Source organism: Ceratotherium simum, chromosome 25, assembly GCF_057802395.1.
Source record: "Ceratotherium simum simum isolate JZ-2026a chromosome 25, ASM5780239v1, whole genome shotgun sequence".
NCBI lineage: Eukaryota > Metazoa > Chordata > Mammalia > Perissodactyla > Rhinocerotidae > Ceratotherium > Ceratotherium simum.
In genome coordinates, this window is record NC_141924.1 from 39,408,706 (window position 1) to 39,426,350 (window position 17,645).

General features: G+C 37.8%; 1 protein-coding gene across 1 annotated transcript in view; it reads left to right on the plus strand.

Annotated features, from left to right (window-relative positions):
• LIN7A (lin-7 cell polarity scaffold A) overlaps window positions 1–17,645 on the plus strand; it is a 130,393-nt gene that overhangs the window by 25,259 nt on the left and 87,489 nt on the right. Inside the window, exon 2 of the mRNA XM_004417906.3 lies at window positions 14,147–14,265. Within this exon, the coding sequence (XP_004417963.1) occupies window positions 14,147–14,265 (119 nt within the window). The remainder of the gene's footprint in view (window positions 1–14,146; window positions 14,266–17,645) is intronic.

Consider the following 17,645-nt stretch of genomic DNA (forward strand, 5'->3'; position numbering starts at 1 on the left):
TATGGAGTGATAGAAAATCAGTATAGCCCAATAACAGAAGAATTTGAAAAGAAAAGCTAAAACTTATCCCTAAGAAAGGCCCCAGGTCCGGATGAATTTACAAAGATCTGTTCTTCAAAGAATAGATACTTCTAAAATATTTTAACTATTCCAGAGCATATGTTAAAGTTGATAGAAAAATATTTGGCAACTCAGTAAATAAAATGCTAGTTAGAATTCAATTAAATCTAATATAAAGAATGATCTGATGACAAAGAAAATGATTATTATAAAACAAAAATTTTAAAGAAGTGGAATCACCATATGCCTATGATTAAAATTCTTAGTAAAATAATGAATTTTGGGATTTAGAGAAAATTAAATAAAATAGCTACTTCAATTTTAAGCTAAAATTATTTATCTAGTTAAATTATTTTGAATCATCTTTGAAAGTTTTCATTTCAATTTTAGAAAAAAAGATTAGTGATAGTTGATAATATAGACAAAAATTTTAAAATATTTTTTTTGGTGAGGAAGATTAGCCCTGAGCTAACAGCTGTTGCTAATCTTCCTCTGTTTGCTTGAGGAAGATTGTCCCTGAGCTAACATCCGTGCCAATATTCCTCCACTTTGCATGTGGGACGCCGCCACAGCATTGCTTGATGAACCGTGTATAGGTCTGCGGCCAGGATCTGAACCCGAGAACCCCAGGCCACTGAAGCAGAGCACGCAAACTTAACCACTACGCCACTGGGCCAGCCCCCTAAAATATTTTTAAACAAAGAAAATATATCTAAAGCATAGTACTGGGATTCATACTTACTCTATAAACCCCCAAGACGTGAATTTATTTTGTAGTTAGGAAAAAAAGTACTCAAGTTTGTTTTTTATAATCTTTAAATTTATTCAATACATCATATAATTGTATTTATAACCAAATAACACTTCACTGGTAGTTTGCTATGCAATAAGTTACGAAACAATTATTTTTCCTCCTCCTCTATTCCCAAGATTTAGTTTATAAAAGAAACATCAATAGAAAGTCTGAGAAAGCAGCCCCATGGAATCTAACGTAATGAGGAGAATCTCATTACTTCACAATTTTCACTTGGAATTTTAAATCATCTCTTATTCACCTGATAGTAATCATGTTCTCACCTGTATCTGTATATAATATAAATATATAAACTATTCACCATAACAATGTCCACGAACACCAAGCTTCATTTTGTCTTCTAATCATCTTTTAAAGACTTAGATAGTCCTACACTAACCTCACCATACAATTCTCAAAGTAACTAAGAAACTGGATGACAGATGATATAGTAGTGATAAGGTAAAAGAGGAAGCATATTATTAAGTAACTTGATAGCAGAATAATATATCAAAGTGTCAGGTTACATAAAAACATTCATCTGTTTTCTAGTACGGGAGATATTTGAGGACATGAAAAGTTAAATTTGTAAGGTTTCTTTATAGCAAGCTCTCTGAAAACATGCAACTCGATTGGGTGTCTCTCCAGCAATTTCCTGATAAAATCTTTCCCTTCCAATTTCCTGAGCACTATGAAAAAGGGAATTGGGATTTCCTAATAATAATTACAATGAAAAACTCTGATTTTACGATATGCACAGGTGGGATCACTACCAATATAAAAGCTTGGTTGTTTTTTATATACTAAGCTAGGGAAGTATTACAACTCATAGAGCCTAAGGGTACACATCTTTTTGCCTCTAGTATTTTAAGATGCTGGACAATAATTATTTAACTAACTTTTACTGAGAAATCATTAGATAAAGAGTTATGGAAGGAAAGGTCAAGTACATAGACTTCAGTTTAAAGTTAAACTTAAAGCTCTGTGAAAGGTGTTTTGTTCTTTTATCCAGCTTCATCTAAAATTGATTGAGGTCATGGGTGAAGTGTAAGTAAGGAATAGTGTGACTGGACAGGCTGGGTAGCTGGTGACCCACCACTGAGGTATCATGTTGCTAATCTGTATGCGGTAGTTGTATTCCTACATCTATACTCCCAGTACTTAATTGGTGAATGAATACGTGCTCATTACATTTATTTTCTAAGAAACTTCAGAAACAATTTGTCTGCACATGAAATGTTGTAGTTTGGACAATGCACTTTAAAATACCTCTCCAGGGCCGGCCCCATGGCTTAGCGGTTAAGTGCGCGCGCTCCGCTGCTGGCGGCCCGGGTTCGGATCCCGGGCGCGCACCGACGCACCGCTTCTCCAGCCATGCTGAGGCCGCGTCCCACATACAGCAACTAGAAGGATGTGCAACTATGACATACAACTATCTACTGGGGCTTTGGGGGAAAAATAAATAAATAAATAAAATCTTTAAAAAAAAAATAAATAAAATAAAATAAAATAAAATAAAATAAAATAAAATAAAATAAAATACCTCTCCAGAGAGTTTAAACCAAGACTTCCCTAAAAATTTTCACCAGTGCTAAAGTAGACTCTGATCTGCTGTCAAGTCGTATCCATTGGTTCTTAGTCTTCCCACTTGTAGAAGATTAAATCTGAGCTCTGTAGAAGGATGGAGTGTAGTCCTTTAAATCTTCATCTTCTCAGAAGTTGCATTTTGTAAGAAATCTAAATCTTGTCAAATAGAGTTTGACATAAATATCATGGTTAACTAGTGAATACAAATACTTGCATAAATATAATAAGAAAATTTAATTCCATGCAATTTCTAAGTGCCTATCATTGTCATGATTCTGTATTGGATACAATGGCATATACAAAATTTAATAAGACACAGAAAGAGGGCAGTAGATTGTCCAACTTCTTTCAGACATGCAAAAACAGATTACATTTTGGCCAGGTGTAATTCCTCAGAGAGTCCCAAAACACAATCAAGTGAGGTCTTCGTTTGCATGGAGGCCATGAAGGCTGGAAACAAGAAAAAATGAAATGAGCTAATTGCACTGTCATTAGGAATAAGGGTATAGTTGGCTGTCATGATGCAAAGATATGGATGCAGGATTAAATAGAAAAGTGAGGTGAAAATATAGAAGAAAAGGAAAGACATCAAATAGAGATAAAAGAAAACTCAAACAAAAATGGAACGTGCAACTTTTGTTTTCCTGAGATCTCAGGTAATGGTAGGCAAAGCAAGCTTCAATTTTAGCTGCTTGGGAAAATTAGATGAATTTTTAAAAAAAAAAGAAGGAAGAAGAGGAAGAAAAAAGAACACAACGCTGAATATAGTTGCTAGAAAAACTGGAACATATTACTCATTCCTACCACATAACAGGATTGTTTAACAAAGCAAGCTGTATCTTAAGCTTTGTATATCTAAAGATTTGTTTATTGGGTAAGGGATCACTTCCAAATGAAATAGGTATCTCCCATTTCAGAGAATCTCTTAGCAACTACAGCTTTTCATTTTGTAGCATAAATTTTTCCCCTGGTTGCAGTGGGTTTGGCAAACACTTTGAGCGGAGTCTGGGCCAGGATTTCATCATTTTATAAATTTATGATTTAAAAATTCTAGTATCGTCAAAATTTTTTTGTGATACACTTTAGTGTCCTCCCAAATCCCATAAAGAAAAGTCAGCTTTTGATAAGAAGTATAAAGTGGGCTATTTTTAACAGCATAATGAGTAAATTTTTTAAATTTGAGCACATTTAAATTGAGCTGTTCTTCCTAGAATTTACCAGTTACCCTGCATTTAAGGAACATGGCAAGTTGGTGGTGGATCGAAGCAGAGATGAATGTCGCATGAGAAGGACACACTGATTGTCATGTATGATTAGTAACTTGTAAATTGACGAAGTTTCCTATTCACTTCACAGCAATGGAAGCACAAAGCATTATTGACCATTTATTTTCTTGATACACGTGCTGTGTTGTACAGCATTCGATTTTTAAACTGAACATTCTTTGGCCCAATTTTTAGATATGTCAAAATGCTAGTTATAAGTCAATATTTCATGTACACTATTTAAAATGTAGTCTTAGTAATGACTTCTACAGTACCGTACATGAAATACTGACTTCTGGGTAGATTTAGTTGTTTATACCCGTTCTACTTAAACTTTGGTTGCTCAAATGTAAGAGTATGTCTTTAAAAAGAGGACATCTGGTCACCTTATCGAAGGAAATTTGAGTAGCATAATTCCTTTCCTATAATTTTACATTTCCTCTTCAAACATTGCCACTAATAGAACAGGAAGTAAGGAGTCACAAGAAGAAAGGATTTGGAGAAAAGATGATATAGATCTCATATATAGATCATATGCCAGGCACTCTATGTTAAAATAATTAAAAATAATTAAAAATATAATTATATCCTCATCTGGACCTCACAATAACTGTGTAAAATACACATTTTATAGTTCCCAAGTCCCTGACTTTGAGGTCTATACTCAATCTCCACCAGCTTGGTGCAGTGATAAGACATTTTACTTAATCCCTTATTAACGCTGAATTGAGGGATCTTAAGTGGACAGGAAGAGCGTAACAGGAGAAAGTGCCACCCTCTTGTTATTTCCTTTTAAAATAATTTTGTCTTCTTGGTGGTGACACTTTTCTTCTCCCTTGTTTTTCTTGTTACTTATTAAATTTGTTGACACCATTTGCTTACAGGTAAAGCAACCGCCACAATTATTGATGAAACACTGCTAAGGCGTGTGACTGGGTTCACTAATAAATCCTTCTCTGCTCAAGAGACATTCTGTTGAGACCTCATCATGCAGCTGTGCACCCCCTCAGGGTACTGATTCTTCTTCTAGCCACCTGTGCTGTCCATGTCTTGCCGTCCCCACACCACCATTCTAGTCTAAGCTTCCACCACCTCTTGCCAAGTCAACTCTAATAGCCTTCTTCCTAACTGGTTTTCTGTATACACCCTTGGTTCACAATAATTAATATTCCAAACAACGGTCATGGTGATATTTATAAAATGTGAATCAGATTACATCATTCTTATGCCCAAAACTCTCCGATAGCTTTCTTTAGCATTTATACTAAAATATAACCTTCTTATGAAGTCTTTGCAGAAAATCTGACCTCCGTTTACTTCTCAAACTTTGTCTCCCATTCAGCAATGTGCTGGGATTGGTACTTTCTGCCTTGTGAGAGCCGATTGTTAAGTAGTAAAGAATTTTGCAGGCCAGTGGTATCATGTAGCTTGAAACTGGCCAAGGTAGAAGTATTTACACTACAGAAATCAGCAAATGCTACGAATTAGGTCTTTTTTTTTTGTTTTGTCTGTCTGTTTTGGAGAGCTGGTTGTTAATCATTCACCAGCACACTATTGTTGCTATTGCTTTCTGCCTACTCACCATGTTCCACTGACCCTGGTTTTGTCTATTCCTCTAACGTGTAGGCTTGCTCCTCTCACTTTAGGGTCTTTGTCCTTGCTATTCTCTTTGTCTGGATGCCCCTCCTTTGGATTTTCATATGGCTAGCTCCTTCTCAACAGTCAAGTCTCAGTCCAAATGTCACCTTCTCAGATAGGCTTTCCATGACTATCGTAATCAAAGGAACACCATATGTGACTCAAATTTCTCAATAACATCAACATCAACTTAACAATAACAATAACATCAACATCAACATTTCTCCCTGCTCTTAGAATAGTGCCTTTAAAGTCATGTGCTCTTTTATCAGTTAGCCTGTATTTCATTGCAAGCCACAGAAAACCAAATAGTAAAGCATATATTTGTCTCACAGGCAAGACGCATGGAGTTGTACAGTTCAGGGCTAGTACAACAGCTTGGTGATGGCCTCAAGGGGTAGGCCCCTTCCTTCTTCCTGCTCCAGCTTCCTTAGCATGTGACAGCCATTTGCATGATCACAAAATAGCTATTTCACCTCTAGGCACTTTAAGGCATTATAGCTGGCAAGAGAATGGGGAAAGAGGAAGGGTGCAAAGATCAAAATGCTGAGGTCACATGCCAGCGGTTTGTCCATTTCAAAAGCCTTCCTGGAAGCCATACCCAGTGACTTTACACTCACAACAACTTGGCCAAATGACAAAAGAGTCTGGAAAGAGAAGTATGTTCGCTTTCCAGTTTTTGTACAAAGAAGGCAAGGGATACAAGGGTTTTAGATGGCTTGGAGGTAGATAATTCACATTGTTTTGCTATAGAATCCAATAAATTTTTATGCAATTAATGGACAGTATGCTTTAAATGACCCAGCTCTATCTTCATCCAAGTTCCAGATTCAGATGAGTCATGGATGAAATTCTGAAGTCTAAATGTTAGTCAGGTTAACAAAAATTCATCATTAAGGAAAGAGAAGATGATAATTGGACTATTCTAGATCACTGGAAGCTCATCCCACTTAAGTTCCAATAGTTTGTTGTTGTTTCTGTGTATAATGTTCAACCTATTTGTGTGTGTGTGTGTGTGTGTGTGAGGAGATCAGCCCTGTACTAACATCTGCCAATCCTCTGCTTTTTTTTGCCGAGGAAGACTGGCCCTGGGCTAACATCCATGCCCATCTTCCTCCACTTTATATGGGACGCCGCTACTGCATGGCTTGCCAAGCAGTGCGTCGGTGCGCACCCAGGATCCGAACCGGCAAACCCCGGGCTGCCGCAGCAGAATGCGTGCACTTAACGGCTTGCGCCACCGGGCTGGCCCATGTTCAACCTATTTTAAAGGAAATCTTTCCAAAATATGTCATCTTAAATTCATCAGGCAATTGATGGTGATTTGATTATTTTTCAGTTATCAAAATATGTTATCAATGGGAACATATTGATTATACCATAATGTATTTGAGGGTTACCTCCTGGCACTTTGGGCAGTGTTATGACTTTTTGTCCCAGTTTACAATGGTCCATGATGCTATATTGAAAAAATGAGCAAAAGTCTGCTGTAATTTTACTGTTTTATTTATAATCTCTTTTCTGTGACAGAATGGAGAAATTTGGAGTCAAACATATCTGGTTTTGAATCCTGGTCCTATCATTTACTAGTTATATAGCCTTGGGTCAGAGAATTCATCTTTCTGACCCTTAGTTTTTTTTTTTTTTACTTTTCCTTAACTATACGATGGAAAAAATAGTAATCCTTTAATATACATACTTGTGAGAATTTTACATGATCTAAAGAAGGCAAGTAAGCACTGAATAAATGATGACTGTTAACTCACTTTCTTCTGGATCCATACTAAACCATCAGCAGCCTGTAAAGTGCGTTTGTGAACCGCTCCCTTCCTCAGAACCATCTGAGATGACCACTAAGAGAGCACGTTTCAAGGCTCTATCCTCAGCCTCTTGTTTTTTTGTTTTAAATCTCAATTTTTAATAAGTGATTCAGGGTTAAATTTTTATGCTGACTAAAATTTGAGAACCACTTCTTCCAGCCCTCAAGCAGGATTTGTTGATCAGATTAGCTTAATCTCTCTTAACAACTTTGGAGAAGAGGTGCTGGGAATGATTTTAAGAATATGGACCCCTGAGCCACGTCTCAAATGTAGCCTAGATTCTAGAGCTGTGTTGCCAAGATTGAAATCCTAACTCTACAACTTATGGGTCTTTCTCTGGAGAAGTAATTTTAACTCTATGGGTCTCAGTTTCCTTTTCTGTAAAATGGGGATAATAATGGTACCTACCTCATAGTGCTGTTGAGAGAAGTAAAATGTTTAGATCAGTACCATACTTAACACTATATGTGACAGCAATTAGTATTATAAGTAACATTGTTACTAGAATCCCCAGGGTGTACTTTGAGACTCTATGTTAATGATTCTCATATGGCTACACATTATAACCACTGAGGAGCTCTGAAGATCCTGATGCCCAGGCCATACCCCAGAACAATGAAATCAGAAATATATGGGGTCAGCCCGTGGCTTAGCAGTTAAGTGCGTGCACTCCGCTGCTGGCGGCCCGTGTTTGGATCCTGGCGCGCACCGACGCACCGCTTGTCCGGCCATGCTGAGGCCGCGTCCCACATACAGCAACTAGAAGGATGTGCAACTATGACATACAACTATCTACTGGGGCTTTGGGGGAAAAAAGGAGGAGGATTGGCAATAGATGTTAGCTCAGAGCCGGTCTTCCTCAGCAAAAAGAGGAGGATTAGCACGGATGTTAGCTCAGGGCTGATCTTCCTCACAAAAAAAAAAAAAAAGAAAGAAATATATTGGGTAGGGTCTAGGTATCTGCTGTTTCTTTTTTTTTGCTGCTCCTGGGTGAGTCCAGTGGGTAGCCAAAGCTGAGAAGCACTCCTCTCTATCATTTAAACACTCTCCATGTGATTCTGATGATCAACAAATACTACCTGAGAGAGGTAGACTGGTAAATGGAGCAGGGCTTAATCTTTATTGAGGGAGGAAAGATTAAGAGCTCAGCCTCTGACCAAGAAAGCCTGCAGAGCACAGAGCTATTATAAAAGGCCTGAATGTTGAAGGAAAAAGCTGCTAAAAGAAAAACTGTGATTGGAATAAAAATAAAAGGCACGGAGTTTTGAATCACTTAGACATGGACTCCAAAACCAGATCTCTTATTTGTTAATGGGATACTTAAACTCTCTACAAGCCTCAATTTTCTCATTGCAAAATATGCATATTTACTACCACATAGAGTTGTTTTAAGGATAAAATGGGTTAAAAGATGTAAAGCTCTTAGCATACAATGACTCCTATTTCGTGGACATTCAATAAAAATTTATTATTGTTGCTTTTAGAAGTGAAGATTAATGGAATGTGGGGTGTGACAGTGAGGGAGCGAGGGTAATACCCAAATATTTTGCTTAGATAGTGGGATAGATGGTAGAGGTATGAACCTGAGGGTTGGCAGACGGGAGGAGTCAGTTTCAGGAAAAACTTCTGAGGTGTTCTTGTTTTCATTGTGTTTGCCTAGCAGCCTCCCCAGTCCTTATCTGTAATATTCCTCCTAGTCTGAGCTATACCAGTAAACCCAAACTTCTGTACTAGTAACCAAATTCAGTAGGATAGTTTCATAAGTATAAGGAGGTTCTGAATAAGAACCTTAAGGGGACTTGTAAATAACCTACACTTTATTGCATTAGTTTTTTTTTTTTTTTAAAGATTTTATTTATTTATTTTTTCCCCCAAAGCCCCAGTAGATAGTTGTGTGTCATAGCTGCACATCCTTCTAGTTGCTGTATGTGGGACGCGGCCTCAGCATGGCCGGAGAAGCAGCGTGCCGGTGGGAGCCCGGGATCCGAACCCGGGCCGCCAGCAGTGGAGCGCGCTCACTTAACCACCAAGCCACGGGGCCGGCCCTATTGCATTAGTTTTAAGAACAAGTATTTTGCTGACTCAAAGCCTTCTTTTGCATCCTTCCAGACCCTGGCCTTGCAGGTTTCTGGTACTTTTATAGAGCTAAAGGAAATCAGAATTCCATTTAAAACTCCAGTCTCACATCCGATTTATTACTCACCATGTCTTTGTTCAGAGCACCAGCCAGGCCTAGACTGGAGGGACCTGATTTCTCCCACTTTTGGTTTTTAGACTTTGTTGGGCTTTTACAACTGCTGTATATCCGTGACCTCATACTGCTAGATTCCCTTGGGTGGGTACCAGCAATATGTTTCAGGCTCCAGTGGGCACTTCTCTTCAGGTCTCTCCCTCTGATCAGATATCATAGAGGGCAGGCAGATCACCAAGTGCATTGCCTGTGCAACCAGGAAGGAGGTTCTAGTCTCCCTTTGCAGGCACTCCCAGTGGCTACAATTGGTTCTATTGGAACACTTCTCGCTTAGTTAATGGAATGGAAGCAAAAGACTTAATATTCTGTCCAAAGTTTAGTTAAGTTAATGACTTAACAATGCTCCATGAATTTTCTTTTATCTCACAATAACCTCTTAATGAGGACTGGAAAAGGCCGATGGTCTAATGTAATAGGGCCGGCCCAGCTTTTAATAAGTCTTAATGGGGGGATGTCTGGTTTCTTTGATGGCTCTTTTTTGAACAATATTTCTCAAACTTGAATGGTCATAGAAATCATCTGGAAGCTTAAAAAAAAAAACAAACCTGATGACTGGATCCCCCTCTTAGAGATTTTGATTTAATTGGTCTGGGGAAGCAGGGTAGTTTAAAAACTCCACAGGTGATTCTAATGAGCAGCCTTTGCTAAGGAACACTGTTTCAGAATGGAGATGGCACTTAACACTAATTACTTTCATTTACGGGCTTTTATCAATAATTCTGAGACTCCTGGAGGAATCCCACTCAGTGTCCTGTTCACAGGGTATCAAAGAATAATAGAAAACATCAACAATTTTAATTTATTTAATTTTATTTTTTATTGAAGTATAGTTGACATACAATACTATATTAGTTTCAGATGTACAACAGTGATTCGACATTTGTATACATGATGAAATGATTACCATGCTAAGTCTAGTAACCATTTGTCACCATACGAAGTTATTACCCTATTATTGACTATATTCCCTATGCTATGTATTACATATCCGTGACTTATTTGTTTTATAACTGAAAGTTTGTATCCTTAATCCCCTTCGCCTATTTTGCCCAACCCCCACTCCCCTCGCCTCTAGCATAATGGAAAAAACACCCATAATTCCATCACCCTTATTGTATTAATTAAAAGGCTTTTTAGTATGAATTTTTACATGGCAATTTTATATTCTTTTTTCAATTAAAATTGCATTGTAAACAGTTTCCTAAGTCATAAATAATTATTTTTTAAATATGTTAATAACTGAATAAAATTCCACTGATGATTGGGAAAAAAAAAGATGAAAAATAGAAAATGCAAGAGTTCCTGGAACGCTGGGGCTGAAAGACACCTGGAAGGTCCTTTTGTTTATCTTCTGCCAAAATGGGGTCTGTGAACCAACAACTGCAGAATCACTTGCAGCGTTGTTTAAAAGGAAAACTCCTGGGCCTTATCCTCACACCTCCCGAATCAGCGTCTCTCCTGGGGGTGGGGGAGTGTCAGGAACCTGCATTTTAATACATTCCCCCAGGTGATTCTTAGGCACATTCATGTTTTAGAACCATTAATTTCTGGCAGAAGTTCTCAACCCTGGCTGAACATTCGAATCACACAAGGCTATGAAAATACTCATGCCGGCTAGAGCAGCGATTCTCAACCCTGGCTGCACTTCAGCATCACCTGGAGGGCTTTAAAAAGCCCCTTGCCCAGGCCCCTTCCTGAGCCAAACACATCAGAATCTCTGGGGTGGGACTCAGGTGTCTGTGGTTTTTAAAGCTCCGCAGGTGATTCCAATCTACAGCCAAGGTTGAGAACCACTGTTCTGGATATTCTGGTTTAATTAATTTGGGGTGAGTCTCGGGTATTAATAACTTATTGTGGTAAACATTTTGCTGTATACCTTAAACTAATACATATGTCAATTACATCTTCGTAAAACTGGGGGAGGGGAAATAAATAAATAATGTTTAATTGTGCCCCACGTAATTTTAAAGTGCAGCCCAGGTTGAGAACTCCTGAATAGTTAGTCACTTTCAGGTTTTCTGAACTCCTTCCAGTGTAGTCACTCAATACCCTTTAGCCTACCGATTTAGGCCTGCCTCCTGCCCCCACAGCAGGCTCAAGCAAGTCTTGACCAAGGCTGATAGTGATCTGGAGGTCTAGACTCATGAGAAGTTATATGTCCACCTAGACATAGACTAACCCCTTCCTTTCTGAGCCAGTCTCATTAATTAATCTATCATTCATTCAACGTCTAATTTTTTAATTATGTCACTATGGATACAGTGACAAATCAGATACTGTTTCGGACACCTCAAGAAGCTTTTAGATTTCCAAGGGCGAAGGAGGGAGATATACATGCAAACAGAGGTATAGCAAAGAGTAGTAATTATTACAATGAATGAATGAACAAAGAACCGTGGGAACACAGATATGTTAGCAACTAAATCTGCCCTGAAGAGTCAGGGAAGACATGTCTAAGGAGATGGTATTTAAGCCAAGTCTTCCTTACTTGACCTAAAACATGCTCCGTGATGTGATTTCTCTCTACCGCGTCTCTTGCTACTCTTTCCCTGGTTTCAACTTGAGCCATACTGAACTCCTTTCAGTTCTTTGAATGCCCCACACTCTCTTGATGAGACTTCAATCTGCCCTTATTTGCATGGAACATTCTTCCTCTTTTCCCCACTTGTAAGCAGGTGTTACTTCCACAAAGAGGTCCTCCCTGACCTTCTGAAGGATGTTAAATGTCTTTGTTATACATCTGTGTACTAGCCTGTAGTGCTTTTTTTCTAGCACATGCCCACTTTATTGTGTGTCTGTGACCCCTCAGACCTGTAAATTCCATGAAAGCAAGAGAAGCCTTCTGTCTCCTTTACCACTCTATCTCCCGTGCACAGCACTGTGCCTGGCACTACTGGATGAATGAATTAATTGCATTCCAGGAACAGGGGATGATATGTGCAAAGCCATAGAGGCATGGAATTCTGTGGCATGTCCTAACATAGCAAACATTTTGGATGGCTGAAGATAAGATGGGCAGGAGGAGGTTTCTAAAGATGAGTCACAAGACGTTGGTTGTTAAGGGCCTTGTATGTAACCCTCAGTGGTCTGAACTTCACCCTGTTGGTGGTAGGAAGCCAGATAAGGTTTTATGTGGAGGAGTATAATAATGAGGTTTACCATTCAGGGCAATCACTGGGAGCAGTGTGGAGGATAGACTGAAAAAGAAAAGACTAATTCAAAGAACAGTTAGGAGATGTTCCAGTACTACACTACGGGTAAAGAATAATAAAGGCTTCTCTGGAATAATGAAGCAAAGGAGCTCCATTCAAAAGGCATTTTTGAGCTAGAATCTAAGCACTTGCTGACTAATTGCATCTGGGGGTGAATGTGAAAAATGATACTATGCTCTAGCTTGGAAGACAGGCTGGGTGGGGATGCTATTAATGGAAATATGAAATACAGGAAAAGAAGAGCTAATTTCAGGAAAAAAAATAATGAGCTCAGTTTTAAACACGTTGAGATTTCCATGTACCTGTGGGTACCGAGGTGGAGTCTTTTATGCAGTTATAAATGCATGTTATATTACTTTCTCATTTGATTATGAGTTCCATGAGTTCAGAAAGGAAGTGTCTTACTCTTCTTGTTAAGCTTAGTGCCAGGTCTAATAGAAACACAGATTAGTGAATGAATGGATGGATGGATGAATGAATGAATTTATAATCTGATGGCAGAGATATAAGATACTTTCTGGAGCTAATCACTTAGAAATTGAAAATCTCTATCCTATACATAAATGCCTAAGTAACATATCATTGAGTTATTGACTACAGCAACAGAGGTAAAAGAGATCACCATGAGTATTTTTAAAATGACCTTTTATCGTATTACTTTCTCCTGGCAATACAAAACCATCATGGGAATTTTAAAGCTATGGTTATAAAAAACTATGCTCCTTGATACATTAAACTTTGATATTGTCAAGTGAAAGAGAAACATTTAAATTAATTGTTATTGAAAACTCTTTTGCTTGGTACTGTCCTAGAAGCTGGCAGATGGGTACGTGATCAGATTTTTATTTTAGGAAGATAACTTTGTTGGACCATATGAAGAGGCAGGAGGAGAAGAAGTGATTCCAGTTAGAGAAGAGATGATGATGAGAGCCTGGAATAATGCAGTAGCAGTGAAATGAAGAGAGCTCATTCATTCATCAAATATTTATTCACTGTAGTATACCAGACTCAGGGGATGCAACGGTGACCAAACCAGAGAAGTTCCTACCCTCAAGGAGTTTATAGACAAATGGAGGAGATGTACATTAATCAAATCATCATAACAAGAAATGTAAAATTGAAGATGTGATAAATGTGGTATGAGAAAGGAAAAGTCAGGTTGAAAAAGGCATATCAGAGGTAAAATTGACACGACATTTGGTTATTGGGGTATCAGAATAAATAAAAGACATGTTTGCTGCTCTCCTTTCCTGAAAGAATATTCAAACTGATTTGTGTGACCGAAATAACATACATGAAATACCATCAAAGAAGATGTATTAAGTGACAAATTGTGTGGAACAGATTAAAATGACCTTTTGCCAAAAGATGAGATTGATAAGCTATGAATTGTAAATTCTGATTTTGCAGTTAATTCCACTTGCTTTTCATTATCACCATTCAACTGCAATGAGGGTACTGTGCTGATGAGATACGGTTGACTCTAGATCTCTCCATTTTCATTTTTTTTTTTCATTCAGATGTTGCCAGAGCAATTGAATTACTGGAAAAACTACAGGAATCTGGAGAAGTACCAGTGCACAAGCTACAATCCCTCAAAAAAGTGCTTCAGAGTGAGTTTTGTACTGCTATTCGAGAGGTATGACACCAAGATTTTAATAACTGTATTCAGCCATATGTCTTCTGAATAGAAAACATGTCTTTTCCACACAAACAGTTGAAATAGTTAAGATTGGAACTGCATCTTAGCTTTCTGTTTTTCGCTCCTTGGACAGATGATAAAATAGAACTTAGTTTGCTAAATTGTTAAATCAGATCCAGTCAAGATTTATACTTTCTTGTAAAACCAAATGTTGACCTTATGGTACTGATGAAGTGACTGCCTCAGCAGGTAACTGTTACATGTAGTCTAAACTATTTAGTGGTTACATGAAGTCATCTGGAAACTCAGTTAGAAATAGTCATAATTGGTGAGGACTGAGGATTTCTTGAAAGAACACTTGACTAAATCTTTCACAGCTAAATCTGTAAGAGTAACCCCCTGCTGACCAAAGTTATAGTTATCAAAACACTACTATCTAGTGCGATAATGGAAGATCTATGAACAGGCCGACATGCCCTTCTAATAAATCTTTGTAATGCTTTCCTGGCTAATGGTTTCAAGAAACCTAAGGTGAAACATGAGTGTAGAAATGACTATCTGAATTTTGTATTGACTTGTAGTGGAATTGACTAGTCAATTAATGAATTTAATTGGTTACAAGAGAGTTCACTTGAGGTATATACACTATATATTTTTTTAGCTTTTAGTCATACATTTGTTTAACAATAAATTGAGTGCTTGCTTATTATATAATTGACACAATGCAACACTGGAAGTAAATAAATGTAAATGATAGGAAGTTATTGTTTCAAAGAAGCCCACAATTTAGGTAATAATAGTATTAATCCTAAGCATCTAATTATAATATAATATAATACAGTATAATATAGTATAACAGCATATAACATACCATAATGCAATACAATACAATATAACAACGTAACGTAATATAACATACATGTAATATTTGTAGCATATACAAAGTGCTATAGGAAAGATTTTTATTCAAGTTCATATTCTTAACTAAATAATCTCCAGCAGTGCTGCAGATTGTAAAATCAACAGAATTTGATGAATTCTTTTGTAAATAATGTGATTTCCCTGTAAAAAATTCTGTTTTAGGACTGCTGAGTATGTTAGGCAGTTTTCCCAATAGACCTCGCCTAGACATTTCATACAGGACACTGGTTGATTTAAGGACCTTATCTTAATTGTGTGATATGCAGAGGCTGAAGGAGTAAGTTAGGGAGTCTTAGTTCATCCCATCTTTCTGTGGTGATGGCACAACATATATGTGCTCTGAGTGGAGTATGGCTCATGACATCATTAGTTGATATTGCTTTTCCAGGGTCTTCACAAGTGTTGAATTCAAAATCACTGATTAAATAACTCTAGTTCTCCATATGTTGTTGCAAAAACTGTAAATTTTTTTCCTAGAGAAAGGCTAGAATAAAGCTTTTCACATGTATTAATAGTAAAGACACCTTGTAGTAGTTTTGCTACTTTTTGATAACTAAGTTAAATTCTTATTTTCCAATCAGTGCATGGTTGTATTCAGTTGATGAAAACTATTTTCTCTGAAAAATAATAAATAATTTTACTATACACTATATTGTTTTTCAAACAAAACAATATTCAGTAAGCCCACCACCTCTTCCCCATGAGATACTAAGTAATAATTCATTAATTAGAATCTAAAGTCCGTAAATTCAGCATATCTGCCTTGCTAGAAGTCCTCAGTAATGAACTACCTACTGTCATCCTCTCCAAAGCAGTTGAACCCAACCATTACCTGTAGCCTGAGGATATACCCCTCTCAAGGATGCTTGTATCAACCTTCCTTCCTCTTTGAAACTCTGCTTGTGGCTAATGAACATTCTTTCACCTCAACAATGCTAGTTTATGGGTAGTCACTAGGTAGTCTAGGTAATTACTAGGTAGTCGCCAGATGACTAAGGTAGAGATACACAAGCCTTTCTCTCTGCAGGTTTCAACTATAGCCTACCCAATGCAGTTACAATTTGGATTTTGCTGGGATTTGATTTAGACTGTGCTTGTGCTAAATCTTTATCAGGTGTAGCTGTTCACGATTTAATTTTTGTTTATAATAAACACAGCTTAAGTAAATAACCATAATTGTATCTCCAAGTTTTAACCTATGAATTTGACCAAAGCCTGAAAGGAAATTTCTCAAAGTGTATGAATTCTCAGCCACTGGCTGCTCAGTGGAAAAGGTATAAGGTATATGGAAACCCCATGGGCCTCCTCTCAGTTAAACTCCTGTAGTCACTCTGTAGACCAAGGTTAAACCCCCTATACACTCTTCTCTTCCTTCACAGAGTGCTGCTCCCCTGAGATTTGGTAACCGACTTTTCATTTTTAGATATTCTATCATCTCTTCTACTTTCCACAGAACTAACTAAAGTATAGAACACAACAAATATGTATCTCTGCTCACTGGGAATTTGGCCTGTGATCAATGCAAAGTCTCAACCTTCATGGAACTCACATTCCAGTGAGAAAATTATGATAAATAAATATGCAATACAATGTTACAGCATGACAAAACTATGGAGATAAATAAAGCAGGGTTAAGTAGCAGTAAGGCTCTATTAACTTAGTGTGGTAAGAAAATAACCTAATAAAGGTAATGGAACAAATCACAAATATTAGGGGGGTACAGTGTTCCTATAGGCAGAGGAAACCACAAGAACAAAAACCCAGAGGCAAGAATGACCTTAGTCCACAAGAGGAACATCCCCAAAGCCAGAATGTCTGGAGTGATATAAGCAAGACAGGCTTCCTAGAGGCGGCTGGAGAGCAGATCATGTAAGGCCTTGCAGGCCATGATAAGAACATTGGATTTCATTCTATGAGTGATAGGAAGCCCTTGGAGAGTTTGACCTGACCTGGTTAGATTTTGAAAAAGGTCTCTCTGACTGCTGTGAGAATACAAGTGTATGTGCAAGAGTAGAAACAAGACAGTCTATAACAAAGTAATGAGTAGTCAATTGAGAGATGAGGTGATGGCAGCCTGGATGAAGGTGGCAAGAGTGCAAGTTGTGGGAAGTTGTCAGATTCGATATGTGGTGTTTGAGAGTAAAGTCTACAGGAACTGTTGATATATTGGCTATATGGACGAGTGAGAGAAGTCTCAATTGATTTATAGGTTGGGGCTTGAACAATTGGATGAACAGTGATATAATGAGAAGGAATCTTTGAGGGCGGACCAGGTTTGAAGAAGACTTTTCAGAGCTCTGTGGTGGGCATAGTAAACTGCTGATGCTTTCAGACATCCTAGTAGGGATGCCTAGCAGGCACCTGAGTCTGAAGCTTGGGGGAGAAGTTGGGTCTTGAGATGTAAATGTGGTATAAATATCTGTTCAAATAAATGCACAAGTCTTTTTCTTTAAAGA